Genomic DNA, 17,932 nt, shown 5'->3' on the forward strand with positions numbered 1-17,932 from the left:
AATTGTTTTTTTTCTGGTTGTAGGAACCGACTTAGTTAGACTTAACTGTAACAATAGAAAAACCTTTAATAACTTTCTATTAGTGTAAGTTGGTATTTATTAAACTCTTCGATGTTTAAGTACCATTATTAAGCAGGAAAATAAATCTGTTATCTTATCTAATACACATATCTAAAACATTTTATAAGTGTTTACTGTTTACATAGTAAAACTTAATAACATAAAAAACATTTTTTTACAGTTATCTAAAATAACTTTAGTATGTTTATTTTAATGTAATTTTAGTCATCTAAAAATTTTAGAAAGTTTATTAGTTGAGGCTTGCATAAAACAGACCGACGTTTGCTAAGCTTGAACAAACAAATTATTGTTTACAGTTGTTAATAAACCTTTCCTGCAGTGTTTTCAAAAACTTTCAAATTTACGACTTTCTGTTTGTAATTGAAGCTTTTCAATCGACTTTGTACTTTGATAATAAACAAAATTTACGATTCAATATACCATGTGTTAATAAATGTACTTTTAAACACTAAATAGATAACAAAAACTAAGTAATTAATTATCAAAATATATCGCGTATGCTTTCAGTCGTTTAAAGTTTCAAAAGTTACATTATAACTTAATCAAAAGCACTAACACAAACTAGTATGACTTATACTTTGTTTTGTAAAAATTACATCAAGCAAATCTAAATAGTTGATAAAGGCTTAAAGTTTAAAATTTTTATAAGTAGTGTTTGCTTGCTTCTTTATTCCATTCAGCTACCGTGAAAAAGGGTTAACATTCTCTGTAGCAGTTAAAACTGTTTGTTTAACATATAATGGACACATTCGTACAAATTGTAATAAGAGTTTACTGTTGTTTAATATGAATAATCACTATTTTGACGTTGAATTTGATAACTGGATTAATTTTTTTCTATGGAATGAATGAGCACTTTGCAGGTGGCAATTATTTCAAGTTTTTTGATATTTTTTGTGCTTTTTGTATTTCGCATCTGGCCTGAACTTTATTAGATTAATCTGTTTATAATGAATACCAAATTAAATCATTTCTAGAAAAAACGGTAAGTTTAATTTACTGTAGAAATAATATTTAAATTCATTTAAATTGTATCATTTTCAACTTTTGTTGACAGATATAATTTAACTTCATTAAACTAATTTACAAAAACTAGTTGAATGAGTAAATTTAAACGTGTTTTTTTATATAACAAATCTATTTCAAAGTAATACATTTTACCTTTGTGTTTCATCTAAGGTCAAAATTGAAAAACAGATATTCCATCAAAACCGACAAACATCAAAGTGGTTGAAATTATTGAAAATTCTGTTCAACTAAAGTGGGAAAAACCGAAAAACACCGGGAATACCGGACTAAAGGGATATACAGTTGAAAAAAGAGACTCTAGATGTGATATTTGGTATTTTCACATTTGATATATATTTGAAATTATTTATAATTTTTCTAGTTTAAAAGCTTAAACGATTTAAAATAGACTGAAACTTAGAAAGTAGTTTGCTAATTTTTCCAATTATAAAACAAATGTATTCAAATGTGTTTTAGCGTTTTATTAATTTTAAACTGTTTAAATTTTTCTGTTCTAAACAATGTCACATTAACATAAATGCTATTTAAGGTTGCTATAAATCTCCAGGTTTTAAAACACTGTTTTAAGTTTTTAAGCTATTTTTTAAGGGTAAAAATTATTCTATTTTATCGATTTCTTAGCACTTAAAACTGCACAAAACATTAGCGATTTAAAAACGTCACATGAAATTTATCAAAATCAATCAATAAACAAACATTTTAACGGTGGAGGTTTTAGAAAAATATTTTTACAGCTAATAGGCATAAATATTAATGAGTGAGATATTACATATTTTGATAAAAGTCAACGTTAATGTTTTTAAATGCACAAACTCACGTAAAAACCTTAATTTTAGTTTTTTTTTTTTGCATGAATAAGAATTAACGACCGATGTTTACTTAAGTTATGTCTAGTTATAAATATTTTGTTTTTAGTTTCTAGTTCTATTAGAAAAACAATGATTATTAAAGATTTGAAAACAAATACTTTTTTCGAAATATACTTAAGATCAACTTCAAATTTAGTAAAACTAGAAGTTTTATTACTTGTTAAAATATTTCTAAAATGTTGTTTCTCTAAAAATAAAACATTATACTAGAGATAAGTTTTGCCACTGTGCATTTTGTCCTTATCTCAAATGTTTTATGTACTACAGATAAAAGTTCTTTGAAGGTTTTACGCACTCCTATGTTTTAAAAGAATATATATAAAACACTTTACTTAGTCATTTACATACTTTACTAGGGTGTTGTAAAAATATCCGCAACTTTTAAATTTACAAGTATTTTATAAAATTTTTGTTGTAAAATAAAAGCTATAAATACTTGGCATCAAAAAATATAATCAAATTTAAAAACAAGTATTTACAACAGTAATTTCTCTTCGATAAAAGTTAAAAAGCGAAAGCGTTTGTTTCCAAAGCAAATATCACCCTTGAGACTACGAGCAAAACAAATTGCATAAAAACGCAGCAGCCGAATTGACATCAATCAATTACCAGAACATTTTTTGTTCAATATTTTCACTTACAGCACGGGTATCGATCCTTTCTCATTCAATGTCCTTCATAATAACCAAAAACGTAACAAAATATTCAAAAATGTAAACGATTTCGGCATTAGCCACTTGTCTGGTTGAAACTAAACGGCAATAAAGCCACGAGCCGAAATGTTTTTGAGAATTTGAGTGAAGTGCTGTGCAATAAAAATTGACTGCTGGTTTTGAATTTAAACAGATAAAAGTAATAGTTTTGCTGCTAACCTTATTGATTTTACTTCCATTTAAGCTTTTTTAAACTGTTTGATAGCAAGAATTTTTTAATTAAAGTTTGCCCTAGTTAATTAAATCTTAATTTAGTTAGTGAATGAAACACAGAAACTGGCCATAATTAATAGTTTTCATTATTAAGCTGAGATAAAATGATGCAGATTTTCAACAAAACATTTTATTACTTTTTCTAGTTTCGTTTTATTAAGTTTTTCGAAATTTATAATCAAAAAGTTTAATTGTTGCCAATACTTAGATTACAGCAAAGTATCGATTTCTTGCTTACTTTTAGAGTTATTTAGAAGAGTTTAAGAAACTACAAAAAAATTTAAAGACAAAATAGTTTCTAGTTTTGGTATCTTGTGGTCCATGTTTTATGAGCAATTAATGTAAATATAACTGTGAAACAACTTAAAAATAAAACACATAATTTACGGTAGTTATAAAAAATTTTTAGTGAAAGATTTAATCTGATAAAACAGTTAATTTAATAAACAATATTAGAAACCATCGAAACTTGGCCGAAAACATAGTACTAAAAAGTCATAAAACCTAAAAGAGTGATGAATAATGTATAAGCTTTTATTTATATATCGTTTTGTACTCTTTATATATAATTATTCTAAAATTTAACACTTTAATACTTTCAAATTTTCATAATTTTTATTTCCTTACAAGCCACTTTCCAGGTACGTGGTGAACGGCAAAGTGCGCCACCCCAAGTTGACGGTGTACGACCTTGTGTTCGGCAATAACTACCTGTTTCGCGTCCGTGCTGTTAATCAGGTTGGTTCCAGTGACCCTTGCGTGCTGAAGGAAGAGGTTCTCATTCCTAAAGAAGGTGAGAAAAAAAATTATTAGTTTTCTAACAAAAAATTTACTTTGGTAACTAAATATTAGTTGCGAAATAAAGCATGCACAGTTTAATTGAAATAAAAAAAAAAGTTGTTTAGAAACCTGGAAAAGCTACGAGATTAAAAAAAAGTATTTTAAATTAAACTTTATAGTTAATTTTTGTTTAAAGTTTGTTTTAAGGTTGTGCTAACAGTTTCAGATTAATTAATATAAGTTAACAAAAGCAAATACTCCAGCTTTATCGAAAGTTTTTTATATAACTGATTATATAGTTTTTGTTATCTAAGGCTTAAGCATATTTATTAATTTTTTTTAAATTATTGTACTTAAAAAATCCAAAAAAAAATAAAGGCAAAAGTTGTTGAAGATTTTTCAAACAATTTTTTTTTTAAATGACTGCTAGTTGACTTTTTTAAAAGTTCAAACTTATTTTCTTTTAGTTTATCATCCTTCTTTTTATAATTTTTAGTTTTTATATGTTTAAGCTAGTATACGTATTTATCAAACTTTTAGTAAAGTGTCAGTAAACAATTTGTTAAATAAATTTAAAGCTAATTTGTTAAAATAAAACAGATTCCTTGAAAATTGTATTGTAAACAATGAGTATGTTAAGTATTTTAATTTTGTTTGTATATGCTTTAAATCGCGAGTAAGAAAGTTATTGCTTAACAAAGTTCTATTTCAAAAAGTTTAAAACAGAGTTTTTTTTCTGTAGACAAGATAAGTTTCAAAACACTGTTTAAATACTTTTCAGAAGTTTACTTGAAACTTATTACTTACTACATTTTAAAAAAGTGCTGAATTTCAAAATTATCGAAAACTTTATGTTTGTAGTAGTAATAACAACTAGTAATAACACAAACACGCTGCTTTCTGCCGGCGCTATCAAAAGTGCATATGTTGCACATTTAAAAGCTTAAGTTTCAAAGCAGACCGCAACAGCATCTAGGTCAAACTAAGTGCAGCTCCACAAACACAGCTACAACCTTTTTTTACAAAACAGTCTTTTTTGAAAAAGTTAGCGTGACTGTGAGATCCAAAGTTTCCCAAGTACAACTGCAACGTGACATTTGAAATGATAAAAACGTCGTTTTTGGAATGAAAAACAATTTTTTCCAAATTTAATTCGTGTAAATTTGCTACCAAACATAATTTTAAAGACAGTTTAATTTTATTTTTAATATTAAAATTCTATTTGATAAATTGTGTGCTTGCTTAATTTGGCTTTGAAGTAAATGGAATTTTCATAGGTATCAAATATAGAAAACGACAAACAAATAGAGACATGTTAATAAAAACTTTGGTTTTACATATAAGTTTAGCATTAAATATTATCTAGCAAAATATTAAAAGTCGTATATTTGAAATAAAAATAGCTATACAACATACTCGATTACAAAACTTAACTCTTAAATACTAGTTGTAAATGCTCAAAACTTTAATTTTTTTATACTTAATGTTTGCGACAATTAGATTGGCTTTCGACGCTAATTCTCATTCTTAGGAAACAATTTTACGGTTTAAACTTTTGTTTCGTAACTTATACTAATTATTGGTTTTATAAAATTTATTTTCTACGTAAATTGGTTTCTATGTTTCAGCTAATCGACAATTGTTTACGTAAATTACATCACGTGATATTCAAATGAAACTATTAAAATGACCACTAATTGTACTGATGTAGTTTTGTTAAACGAATTTTTTGAAAATCTTTAACCCAGAAACATTTAATTTTTGTGTCTGAATGAAACATTCGAAAAAAAAAAACTACATTATGTACTTTATTACAAGTAGAAATTTTCCATGTATTTGTATACTTCAAAAACTAGTCAGCCCTATTAGTTTCAAAGACAGTATTGTTTATTAGTGATTAAATAGTATTTATTAAACTTAAAGAATAAATTGAAACTTATTTTTTTTTTTTTTGCCACAAATAAGTAGAACTCGAGCTAGTCTAACAACCTACATTAGTTCAATTTTATATAAAACTATCTTCATAAAATTTCAATATTTAGAAAAATGAAACAATCGTTTTTTTTAGTTGTACCTGTTGAATTTTTGGTCTTAGTTTTTTAAGTCATAATGTAATCTTAAAAAAACAACATTTAAATTCATGTTTTTCATTGTTGTTTTTTATGAAGTACTAGTTTTAATAGCTTTACAAAACATTATCATGAATTTACATTAAGTTTTTACACGTTTTTAGTTTTACTACACAAATTATATCTTATTTTTAGATTTTTAACACTACTTAATCTTTAAAATACCTTAAGCAACTTGTTAAAAATTAGGTTTTTAAATTTTAAAAAGATTAGTAGTAAAACCATACAACAATCATTGAATTAAAGCAGAATTGAAGTGTTTGTAATGTCCATATTTAGATACATCGTAAGTAATATTTTGTGCTAGTTTTGTAAAAATAAGTTTAGTTTGATTTTTAACTTGTTTGCCCTAAAAAATAGTAATCTTGTTTAAGTTTGATAGTTAAAACTAGTTATTTATAACATTTCTAAGAGAATAAAAGTAATTAAAAAAGTTATACCGACAAGTATAGTTATCTAGACTCTTTTAATGCTTTTTGTTCTAGAAAATTTTCTAATATATACCCTTGATAAAAGCACTTAGAAAAACCAAATTTAGATATTTAAAACGTATACATAAATAAGTACTAAGTAAAATATTATCATTACTATCAATCTTTTTCAAAGAAACAACATACAAGAGGCCGCAATACCAGCAACTTGATCGTCGAAATGCACCCGAGTTCACTCAGCAATTGAAGGAGCGGAGGATAGTGCAAAACTACAACGGAACTCTCAGTTGCTCGCTCAAATGCAACCCGAGGCCGAAAATTCGGTGGTTCAAGAACAAAGTGGAAATCATTGACAACCCAAAGTACAAAATGACTCACGAAATGGGTATGTTTTGATTAGAATTTTATTAGTTTTTATCATTTTTTGTTAAATTTAATTGAATATACGACGAAAAATTGTACAGATTAACATTATGAACATGTTTTTTTAGCTAAACTTTTTGTGGATGTTTAAAAGGTGTTTCAATATTTAAAGAAAACAAAAATTATAAAAGTAAAGCAAGCTATGTTTGTTATTTTAAGTGAGTTTTTCTTACAAGGCTCGCATGCAATTTAACCTTTATCAAAAACATGTTCAAACTTAAGAAGTATAGACCACATACTTGAGAATTTTTTAACATGAATTATCAAACATCAAAAAATAATACGTCAAAGTTTTTCAATGGTGTCACTTTTAAGTAGTTTTTGATTATTCGTATGACGTAACAGATATCTTTAACTAATATAAGAAATTTTGTTTTAAATACTAACATTAAAATTCTTACATGCATAGACTAGTTACTTTAATGAAAAAGTCTTCATTATTTGAAGTTTATAAACCACTATTTAAGTTTGTATATTGAATATTTTAACAATATTATGTGTTATTTAAATTTTAAAACATAGCTATATAAGAGTTTTTTTTATTAGTTAGAAAATAAGCGTAATTTCTAAGACAAGGTTATGTACTTGTATACTTAACAGGTTAATTTGTATACTACTAGTCTTTTTTCAAGTAACAAATTTTAAAATTAAAAAGAGTAATTTTTTAATATATAAAAATTGTATGCTAACCCGGAAAACTTGACAATATTGTTTATATGTTCCTGATTTGAATTGAAATTTTCAGGTATAGTACAGCTGGAAATCCGGCGTGCGAGACCCGGGGATGGCGGTCTGTACAGCGTGGTTGCCACCAATGAGCTCGGAGAAGCTACCACTAGCGCGCAAGTCACCGTGAAAGAGTGCAAAACCAGTTATTAGCTGGAGAAAGATATTTATTTTTTTCTGTCGAATTAAAACTTTTTTGTTCAAGTTTGAAAACAACGGTTTTTAAATTTTCTTTCAAGCTTGTTGTTTCGATTGAGTTCATGCAACGTTTTAGCACACAGATGTTTAAAAACTTTTATTCTATAAAAAGTGTTGTTCTAATATAGTTTGCTTAAACTTTTTTTAATATGTGTTTGAATAAACTAAAACGCAAAGTAATTGTTTATGTTACCATAAAAAGCAGCCTACAGCTTTTACTTTAGCACAAACAAAATATTTTAAAAACATTATTGCGTTTAAATTGCGTATTTAAGAGGCCGTTTAGTGACACGGCGAGGCGATGGTAATGTCCAAAAGCGCCTGCAAATACGTAAATAATGACCAGCTCATGGCCGCATAACTGTCACGAACCGCTATACACTTCTATATATCTCCAGCTATCAAGAATTCGAATTTGAACTGTGTCGGCAAAATAATGGCTCGATGGCAAAACGTTTTCGGTCGTAATCTCTTCGCCCACACGCGCTGGTATAAACATGATAACCGCTACTTTTGCACTCTATAAGATTTTTTTTTCTGAAAACAGCGAAGTCGCTGAAACGGCGACCGACTCTCTCTCGACTAACTTGGTATCCGAAAAGGTCTGGCGCAAATCCCGAAGGCCCGTAGATGTCACTCTGAAGAAAGACGAAGCACAAACACAGAGTATTAAAGATTTGCTCCAATCTCCCGTCGCATCGCAAAAAGATCAAAAGATTTCGAAGCGGCTTTCAAACGGCCGCTAGAACACACGTATGCTCTTAGCAACCGTCTATCTGTTGCCGCGGACGAGGCTGGAAGAGATCGTTGTCAGGGAGAACTTAAAGGATCACGATGTCATTATTTTTGTGTACGAGAGTTTATGGTTTTGCCTCGCTTTTAATATAATAATGAAGCTGCCGAGCCGTATTAAAATTTTTGCGACAAGCCTCGTATATAGGCACACATAAACAAACAGGCATTTTAATCCGACTTGTTTAAATTTGTGTTTGACCTATATCAAAATGAGATCGAGTTCATATTCTGCTACCATTTCAGTGAAGTTTCGAGCTTTCTGTACTTGAGCATCGTTGGAGTAAATATGCCTTATAAAAAATTACAGGTTTCAAAATATATACAAATAAGTTTATACTAATCTGAGCTTCTCAATAAATCTCAGTTACATAAAATTTTTAGATAGAAACTATTCTATATGTATATATATTCTAAAAGCCTTCCCTACAACTATGTTTAGCTACAAATAACAAAAAAATAAAAACTTCAAAGTTAAATATACGGTTAGCATTTGAGTTTATGAGTGCAAATGTTTGTAACGCTAAGCCACATAAAAGTATTTTGCGTTTGTACACTAAACTAGTTATGTCATTTTACTTGAAGTTTAAGCTTAATATTTATTTTCTAAACCAACTCTCACAACAAACCTTAAATGTACTAAAATGCTTGATATTTTATGTACAAGTCAGCTAAAATAAAAGGGATTAACAACAGTCTTAACATGCCACAATTATACGTGTTTAGACTGTTTGAAGTTATAATGTTTACAGACATGTTAATATTTTAACGCTTCAAAAGTAGAAACTTATATTTTTTAACTGTAAACAAAATAACAATTTAATCAAAGTGTTTTTTTTTTTGCTCAAGTGTTGAAATTTAATCACCGTTTGAAAAAGTCTAATAGGTGGTTTGCAAAAAAAAAAATACAGCGTTGATTCGAATTGCTACTTTTACACTTTCGCGTGAAGTCTAAATTGCAGTCTTTGTAAGCTATTAAGTTTAATTACTTTGACAGTTTCACCTCGTCGTAAAGTTTATTATAATGATAATGTTTTGTGATGCCGTTCATTGTTCCTTTACCTTGTTGTTTATATTGTTTACCAGGGTCAACTAGATAAAAATCAACTAATCACTTAGCTTTATGCGTTTAACCTTGTATTTTAAGCAGCCTTAAGGTTTTATTGAGTTGTATGGGTAGAATAATTAAATCTCTGTAATACTTTCTTTAAACTTACCTAAAACTAAAGCTGTTTATTGAATTTGTGAGTTAATTATAGCTATTTTTGTTTACATACTATATCACAACAGTTTCTAGCAACTTTTATACTTTGTAAACAGGATTAGGTTTTAAATAATATTTAATGTTGTACTTATTTTAGCATTGTTAATTTTGATTTATCGTTACTGATAATAAGTTTTGATAACATAAAAGTTTTTTTTTAAGTTTTAAACAATATTCAACTTAAATTAAAGACGTGTTTAAGCCTAAACAAAAGTACTTTCATACATAAAACGGTAATTTCTTGTTTTAATGCTTTTGCTTTAAAACACATTGAATTGAAACCTTGCTAAACGAGCTTCTATTACACAGCCATTAAGCTGAAGCCTTCGAAAGCATTACGTAACTGCGCAGTGATTGATGGCGGAAAATTCACCACATGCAGCTACCTTGCGTTTGTCAGCAACAAATTTATTGTTAGCCGTTTCTACAAGCTACTTTTTTTTTGCTGCGTTTTTCCGCTTGAACTTTTCATTTCCATTGCCACACCGCCGGTCGCAGCCGATTTAAACGCTCGTTAGCTCTATGATGCTCGGGCATTTCGCTGTTGAGGGACTTGAAGAAAAAGCAATTTGCCTCGAAATTAAGCAATGAGCGAAAGCTGACTGGTGGCGGGGGCGGGGGGCGGTTTATTTTCTTTCTGCTACTTTAGCGTTTATCTTTGTTGATAATCTGTAAGGTCGAGCAGAAGCAGCAGTTAGTGATCAGCAGCTTCTGCCGTGAGAGCTCAAGTAACCGGTTTGGCATAGAAACTTTTGATGGCTGCTAACTAGCAGCTCTTTTTGCTATAAAGTGACATTAATTTACGTTAAGCTAAACGCGTATTGAATACATAATTCTTTTACAACGTCCTACCTATTTGTTTGTTTTATACTGAGCGTCATAAAGTAAAACCTTTTTAAGCTTAAAATACGCTTGAGCATTTTATAATAGTTTATAAAACATTTTCTAACGAGTGTGGCTTCAAGTCGGCTACACATGACGTGTTGTCTGTTGACTGCCAACAATGAAAAAGTCGCTTGCGAAAACAAACAGAAGTGTGTGGCTGCTATCTTGTCAAAATATTTTCCCTGCTTGAACTTGAATGCGTTTTGTTAAACGGATAATTTGCGCCTATAAAAAGCCTGCGTGTGTGGCTCTGCGCAATTGAAACGGATTAAGCCAGACGCTGCACGAAAATACTCTTGGTAAGAAAAAAAAAATTGAGCGGCAAACAGAATACTACGGCTGCTTAGCTTTCAGCTGGCAGCATTAAGCTTTTGTTTACTGTAAACAGAGCGGGGAAGGACAACCAGTTGATGTTTTTACAACAACCATTTCTAAGCAAGTTAACGATGCCGTAGCACCTGTACGGCAACAATGATGAATAAACACAATGAGAGCTTCTCGCATTCTTTACAGTTCGTTTTATTGACACACAAAAAAGTCAGAAGTCAAATTTACACACAAAAAAAAAGTTGTAACTCGGCAGAAATTAAAGTATGAAGTTTTAAAGCAGCATTTTTATAACTTTAAAAAGGTTGCAACATTAAAATTGAAAAAAAGCGATAAACTTTGAACGGTTTACTGAAGGATGGTGTAAAATAGCAAGTTACTTTAGAGTCAAAAAGCATCCTGAAAAACAAGTGTTTTAGGACTTGTCTTGAGTACAATTAAGACTTAAACTAAAACAGACTTTTAAATCTTTTAATATTTGAATCATTCACAAACTTATAATTTAAAAATGTTAAAAGCACATAAAAATTGTAAACGAATGAAAATTACTTTAAAAGTTTAAGTTAACAGTGTGTTTTTAAACTAATGTTTCAGAGTACGTTATCAGTTCGCTCGAGTCCATGCTGTGAAGGGAACTCAATCCGGTGTCCGAGTCATTGTCGTTCATGTGGCCCTTGGTCGGGTACCTGCCGTACAAGCGGTCTTGCCCATAGCTCATCTGCGGCTCGTGCAGGTAAAAGTGATTGTAGTTCTGGGGCTTTCCCACCTGGAACCTGGGAAAGTGCGGGCTGAAGCTCGCTTGCTGCTGGAACATCATCCCGTTGTAGTGGTGCGGAAGCGGCGAGAACCTCTCCTTTTTAAAGTTGTTGGAGAACATGGGCTTGCTTTGTGCGGGGTGAAAGGGCGCCATGCAGTGGTGGTAATTGTTATGTGGCAGCTTCCTAACCAACTTCGAAGGATCCTGGTTCTTGTTGTAGGTCGAGAAGGTCAGCTGAGGAGTCAGCCTATGCTTTCCGTGGTCGCAGTACCCGTGCTCGCCGCTAGGTGGAGGGCTCGACTCCCCGTCGCAGCTGCCCCTGCTGCCCACTTCTCCCATCATGCCGATGACGTCGGCGCTAGCGAAGCTGCTGATGCTGCCTGCCGAAGCGTTTCCGCTGTCGTCGGTGCTCGCGTTGCTGCTCGGAGTCGTCTCCACTTCCGTCTGCTTGTCCGCCTTCTTCTGCGTCATGTCGTCCAGGTCCTCGTAGTCGCTCTCGTCGCAGTTCGGAACTGGGTACATGGGCAGCAGCTTGGACTTCTCGGCCTTGGGCAGGGGCAGGGGAAGCTTTGACAAGGTGATGTCGGCCGCCTTGGAGTGGGTGCGCGAGTGCTTCGGAGGCAGGGTCACGTGACCCGTCAGCTGCTCCCGCTCGATCTCCTCCTTGCACTGGTGGCACCAGATCCACGTCGAAACGTCGAACTGGTCCCCGTCGTCGGTGTCGGGCAGTAAGGACGATGACGTTATGTTGGCCAGCGTCATCAGCTGCACGTCCTGGTCTATGAGCTGGTCGCCGTACTCTTCCCACAGCTGAGGGGAAACACCTTCGTCGGAACAGGCCATCTCGCGCACCAGGTCCACGACTTGTTCTTTCTTTGACTGTAAAATTAAAAAAAATTTACTTAGTATACTTTACTTTTGTTTCTTTTTTATATATAATAAATTATACACTTTGAGTTTAATTCATCTTTTATTAGCCAACAAATTAAAATAGATAATAAAACAGCAAAAATACCTCGTTAACTTTCTGCTGCTCAGCATTTTGGTCTTTTAAGTCGTCAATTTCAGACGACAGCTTCAAGTTGTCGTACAAGCTCGTCTCCTTCAAAAACAAAATTTCGTCCAACTTATCCTTGTCCTCGCACTTGACTGTGACATCACAATCGTCGTCGTAAAAGCTTATCCTCTTGAAGCTCTTCTTCCGGTCGCCGTCGCCGGAACCGTCGTCGCAGGCCCACTTCTCGTCCTCGAGCTGCTGCATGAGGATTTGAGTGGCCCTCTTGTTCTCCTCGATCTTGAGCTGCCGGTCGATGACCTGCTGGCACCAGTTGATGTAGTTCAGCAACTGGCTGTGGTCCGTGCACGTCTGTATCCAGCTGCTGTTGCTGGTGGTTATGGTGGTCGTGGTGTCCGTTTCCGCCTGGAATGAGTTTTAATTATAAAAACACATTGCTACAATTCTGTTTGCTTTTGCTGAAATGACTTAGACATATGTATGCTTTTCTACTTGCTAGTTTTGACCCTAGATTTAGTAATTTAATGTACTTAAAAGTTTAAATAATCAAGAAGAATTATTCAACTATTTTTTTTTGTTGAGAAATAAAAATTAGGAACTACATTTATTTTAACTAAATTTATCAAATCTTTACACAATAAACATTAAAAGTAGGAAAAAATATAAGTTTTAAAGGACTTTCATCGCGCTTAATTAAACAAGAGGAAGCTTAAATACACAAGTTCAAGTTTGTAACAAATAAAAATTAAAAAGGCAGAAGCGACTTCTTATTGTTTGCGTACAACTCACCGCGTTCAGCTTGCCCATATCGCCGCAAACGCTCTCGATCTGCGCGTCGATCTTACGCTCGCTCCTTTTCCCTTCCAGCAGAATCCTCCCTCGCTGCCCCACCACGGAGCTGAGGCTTCTGAACTCCACCATGTCGTCTGTAAAGAATATATCAGTTTAATTTTAAATATGTATGCATAAACGCAGTGAAATAATACACTTGTTAATTATGCATGCGGCGGCCGCGCAAGAAAATATTTAATAAAGCCGACTTGTTTGAATGAAAACAAATATGTTTATCTTTTTAGTCGCGTTAAATTCGAACGACTCTCAGCGCAGATGAAGGGTATGATTAAAAAACATTTCTTTGTTATGCCTTACCACTAAAAACTGTGTAATGTGCTGTTGAGCATTTTGCGTCGCGTTTTATTATGTTCTCCGATTATTGGCTTTTTCACGTCAAAGATTAAATAAGTTGTGTGGTTTTTTAGTTAAGCAAACATTAATGTTACTTACTGTTGAAATTAGAGTAAAGTTAGAGAATTATACTTTATTGCTTTATAACATTTACTATAGTTTTCTTTTGGTTTGTATAAGTAGTATTTAACGAATAAAACTTTTATTGTTATGTAGTCACTGTTGTTTTAAAACTTCAAAAATTCTATAAGCAAACATCATTAAATTTTCAAATATTTTTTTTTTCTGAAACAAATAATTAGAAAGTAGTTTACATAATAACACTTAAAGTTTTAGTTTAGTTTGATTGAAAGTTTTTTAAAAATAAAACAAGTTGTGTATACATGTTGATGTACATAGATACTTTAGTTTTTCCAATTGGAAGCTTATTTGTAAAATTTAAAAGTAATTTAATTGGTTATGGACACGGAATTATCGTGCTGAAAATAAAAATTTTAAAATTCCCAACTTGCAAACACGTTTAACAACATTCAGTCTGATTTTGTTAATCGTGCGTGAATTTATGGTAAAGTACAAGAAAAAATTAAACGTTTACTTCATTGTTTTCAAAGTTTTATTGTCTTGACTTTTTCGCACGAAATTGTGTTCTGCTACAAAAGGATTATGAATTTTGTTAACAATTGCAGCAAAATAGCAAAGTTTAAAAGGTTTTCGAAAAAAATTCCGCTAAATAACACCCAATGTGCTTATTTGGAGCATTAAGCTTTTTATTAGTGTAAATAATCTGCACAAAGCTGTTGTAATACCAGCTCATCGCATAAACTGTTTATGCGAATGAGGTATTAAACATTTTGTTTTTAAAATTGAAGTTACATCAGCAAAAAGGTAAAGATTAATTTGGATAAGTAAGCTTATTTAATAAACTTTATGTATTTTATTTGTAATATAAAATTTTGTAGCGTTTTTTTATTCCAATGTTTACTTAAAAAGGAGCAATAATATACAGATTATTATTAATAAGTCACATGCCACCCAGCTTCCATTCATTTGTATTAATAACAACGCTCTTGAAAGGCAAGTGGCGTGAAATAGACAGTATGAATAAGTAGCATAAACACAAGGCTACAAAGGAAAACTGCAATTTCAATGAAATATATCTGCCCCTGTTCCCCACATACACATGTCGCCTCAAAACGCCCCGGAAATCTAGAAATAATAGCGCTCATTGTCGGGCTCTTTACATATTTGTACGGTTGACCTTGGCAAACACGTGAAAATTTTCTGGACAGCTGAAAGTCACAAAGAGTAAACAAAAAGTGGGAATCGCTTCAAGAATGATTATGTTCATTTAATTGCGGCCCGCCATTCGAGCACTCTCTTCTTGCTGTTACAAGCACGCTTCGAGTGGCCGCTCTGTTTGCTCTCGTCTAATTTCGTTTGAACAGCCTTGTAATTGTGCCTTGTTTTCCTCCACGGCCGCTTTCGGTGGTGAAAGCGCCAAAACTTTTTCATTAGGAAGAAGTTGTGTTTTCTCGCCAGCAGCGTGACCCGCTAGTTTTTCGAGGACTTTCGAGATCATTGTTTGCCTTTTTGAGCGCGGTCGGGAAAGGGACGAAAATAGCTCGGTGTGCATTGTGCATGTGCGAGGGTTTGTTTACAACTAAAGTTGCCAGGTCAACCATGTGCCGTTTCGAACCGATGCTCATGCAACTATGCAAACAAATTAAAGTGCAACCGTATAACTTTAATCCGCAAAAATCTGACGCACAGGGAGTTTAATAACATCGCGCGCCAGTCGGAGCGAATCAAAGATGACCATTGTTTTTTCATCAACGCAGGCTGAGCCGATATTAAGTATCTACAGCGCTTAAACACTGCAAGCTAAGCTGACAGATAAACTTTTATTGCACTTACTACAATCAAGCTTGCAAATAAAACTAATTCACATCAGGTAACACCCCTAATTCATACTAACAAATCTCTCTTAATTTGAATACAACGGCACATCTTAAGCCAAAACAAATAAAATTTAGGCGCATAAACAAGTGCTTTTTAGATTTTTGTACTCGAATGGCTTTCCTGTAGTACTTAAGTATAAATTGCTTTAAAAGGACTATTTAAGTGCATAAAAGTCAAGTTTAACAAGCTATCAAGTTTGCATTTGTATTTATATTTAACGTAAAAAAACTAACCGTTTGTGTCTTTTTTTGTTGCTTCCAATGTTTTCATTTCGTTTTGTTTGTTCAGCGACATTTCTTTGATGCTGTCAAAAGAACCAGGATTTGGTTGCTTGGATGGGACGGGTGCTGTTTTTTGCGACTTGCAACTTTCATGCTTCTGGGCGGTCAAAAGTGGCGAATCGGACCAAGTTCCGATGCCGGTCACGGGCTGGCGCTTCTTCTTGCGGGAAAAGCTGAACAGTTTGGACTTTTTGGTCGCCTTGCACGCGCTCGCAGCCTTTTCGGCCTGAATTTTTTCCTCCTTTTCCTTCATGGCCTTCTCGTACTGCGCCATGAAGTCGTTGCTGGCCGACGAGGCTTCCGACGAACTAGTGCCGCTCGTCGTACCGCTCAAGGTGCTCATCTCGCTGCTGGTCGTCGACGAGTCGGTGCCGGTTGTCGTCGTGCTACCAGAGGTCGTCCCGCTCAGGTAGCTCTCCTCTGCGATCTGCCCTTGCATCAGCCTCTGGTGGATGTTGGGCTCCCGCGCCGCCATCACCGACTTCTCGTCGTCGGCATCGCCGTCGTTCGAGTCAGTGGTCGCGTTGGTGACGGCCTCCGCTATGACGTAGCCGCGGTTGTGACGCAACAGGTGCTCCCGCGACGACTTGGTGATCCGGCCTTTGCTGGCGCTCCGATGCCGCTTCGAGGACCTTCTCGAGCTGCTCTTCGACGACCGCCTATGCTGGTTGTGTGCTGGAGCGGGCGATGACGTCGCAATTGATTCCGGCAGGTTGATGAAGGACCTGCGCCTGTGGCGGTTGCGCCTGTACGCGCAGTGCTCGCTGGCCAGGTCGCTGTCGCCCCTGCGCAGGCTACCAAACTTGGCGTTGTACAAAAGGCACTCCGGCCCGGTGTATCCCCCATCCACGAACTGTTCCTCGCTCAGGCCGAAGCTCGTGCCGTCTGTGAAGCTGTTCTTGTCTTCGACCGAGTTCTTGCCTTCGGCCGCCTCGGCCACGCTCGCCCTCTTCACAGCCTGCTGGTACCTCCGCAAGTTTCTCCTTATCCTCCGCTTCTGCCCGCTGGACAGCTTGTACTGCCTGTAGTCGTGCTTAGAGGATGATTCGTGGCGTTTTGAGGGGGAAGTTGCGTCTTTGCTTTTTGGCGCCAAAGTTTTCCTGCGCAGGGACAAGGTCACGTGCTGCTGCTCTTCCCGCCACGACGACCAGACCTTCAGGATCTGATCTTTGGGCGAAAGTACTTTCTCGTTTCCCCTGTGGCTCTCCACTATCTCGTAGTGCTGGGCCAGCTCCAACGGGGACTTTTCCGAAGGAAAACTGTCGGGGGATTTTTTGCTGGCGGTCTGCTGCTTCTTTATAAAGTCCACCAGGACTTCCAGGCACGTGGTTTTGCGGGTCAGCCCGTTCACCCGGTGCTCCCCCTCACCCACCCGCAGCGTGATGCAGTTGGTTTCCATGGAAACTGTTGAACTGGTGTTCGAATGATTGTTGACGAATTTCAGCATTCAGGGTTTTTGTACTTTTTGTGTTAACGAAATTTAAATATCTGTGGAAAATAAGTTATTAACTTTCTATAAACATATAACAAAAACTATTTACTGGGTTATTATTATAAATTACGTAACTTTTGCTGGTGAAATCAATTTCACGATCGTAGCTTGTTTAATTCACTGTGGTCGGATTAGGTAAATTTATGTTATATTTACTAGTGCTTTTAAAAAGGTTTAATTCTGTTGTTACTGTTAGGCTTTTTCAAGAAAAAAATGTATATTTTTAACATATTTATAAAGTTTTAATTAGTTTTTTAAAGAAGTAACTAATTTTCTTTCTGAAAAAAAAAACTCACTGTCGAACTAAACAAACTTAGAATCTACTAATACCTTTAAATAATTTTGTCAAACACCAGCAAATAAATTATCATTAACAAAAACTC

General features: G+C 34.0%; 2 protein-coding genes across 2 annotated transcripts in view; one reads left to right on the top strand and one right to left on the bottom strand.

The window, feature by feature from the left end:
- LOC145839192 (myosin-binding protein C, slow-type-like) overlaps window positions 1-7,621 on the top strand; it is a 28,736-nt gene extending 21,115 nt beyond the window's left edge. Inside the window, exons 22-25 of the mRNA XM_082946803.1 lie at window positions 1,279-1,423; window positions 3,547-3,698; window positions 6,421-6,630; window positions 7,414-7,621. Coding sequence (XP_082802929.1) covers window positions 1,279-1,423; window positions 3,547-3,698; window positions 6,421-6,630; window positions 7,414-7,547 — 641 coding nt within the window. The 3' untranslated portion in view covers window positions 7,548-7,621. The remainder of the gene's footprint in view (window positions 1-1,278; window positions 1,424-3,546; window positions 3,699-6,420; window positions 6,631-7,413) is intronic.
- Window positions 7,622-11,117: 3,496 nt separating this feature from the next.
- Window positions 11,118-17,540, bottom strand: LOC145847529 (uncharacterized). Its single transcript, XM_082953637.1, has 4 exons — window positions 16,010-17,540; window positions 13,422-13,558; window positions 12,633-13,037; window positions 11,118-12,496 (listed from the first exon to the last, which is right to left on the bottom strand). Exons 1-4 carry the CDS (start codon window positions 17,502-17,504, stop codon window positions 11,438-11,440), a joined length of 3,096 nt encoding a protein of 1,031 aa, XP_082809763.1. The 5' UTR covers window positions 17,505-17,540; the 3' UTR covers window positions 11,118-11,437.
- Between the last annotated feature and the right edge of the window lie 392 nt (window positions 17,541-17,932).

Source organism: Thalia democratica, chromosome 1, assembly GCF_965202585.1.
Source record: "Thalia democratica chromosome 1, ktThaDemo2.hap1.1, whole genome shotgun sequence".
Classification (NCBI taxonomy): Eukaryota; Metazoa; Chordata; class Thaliacea; order Salpida; family Salpidae; genus Thalia; species Thalia democratica.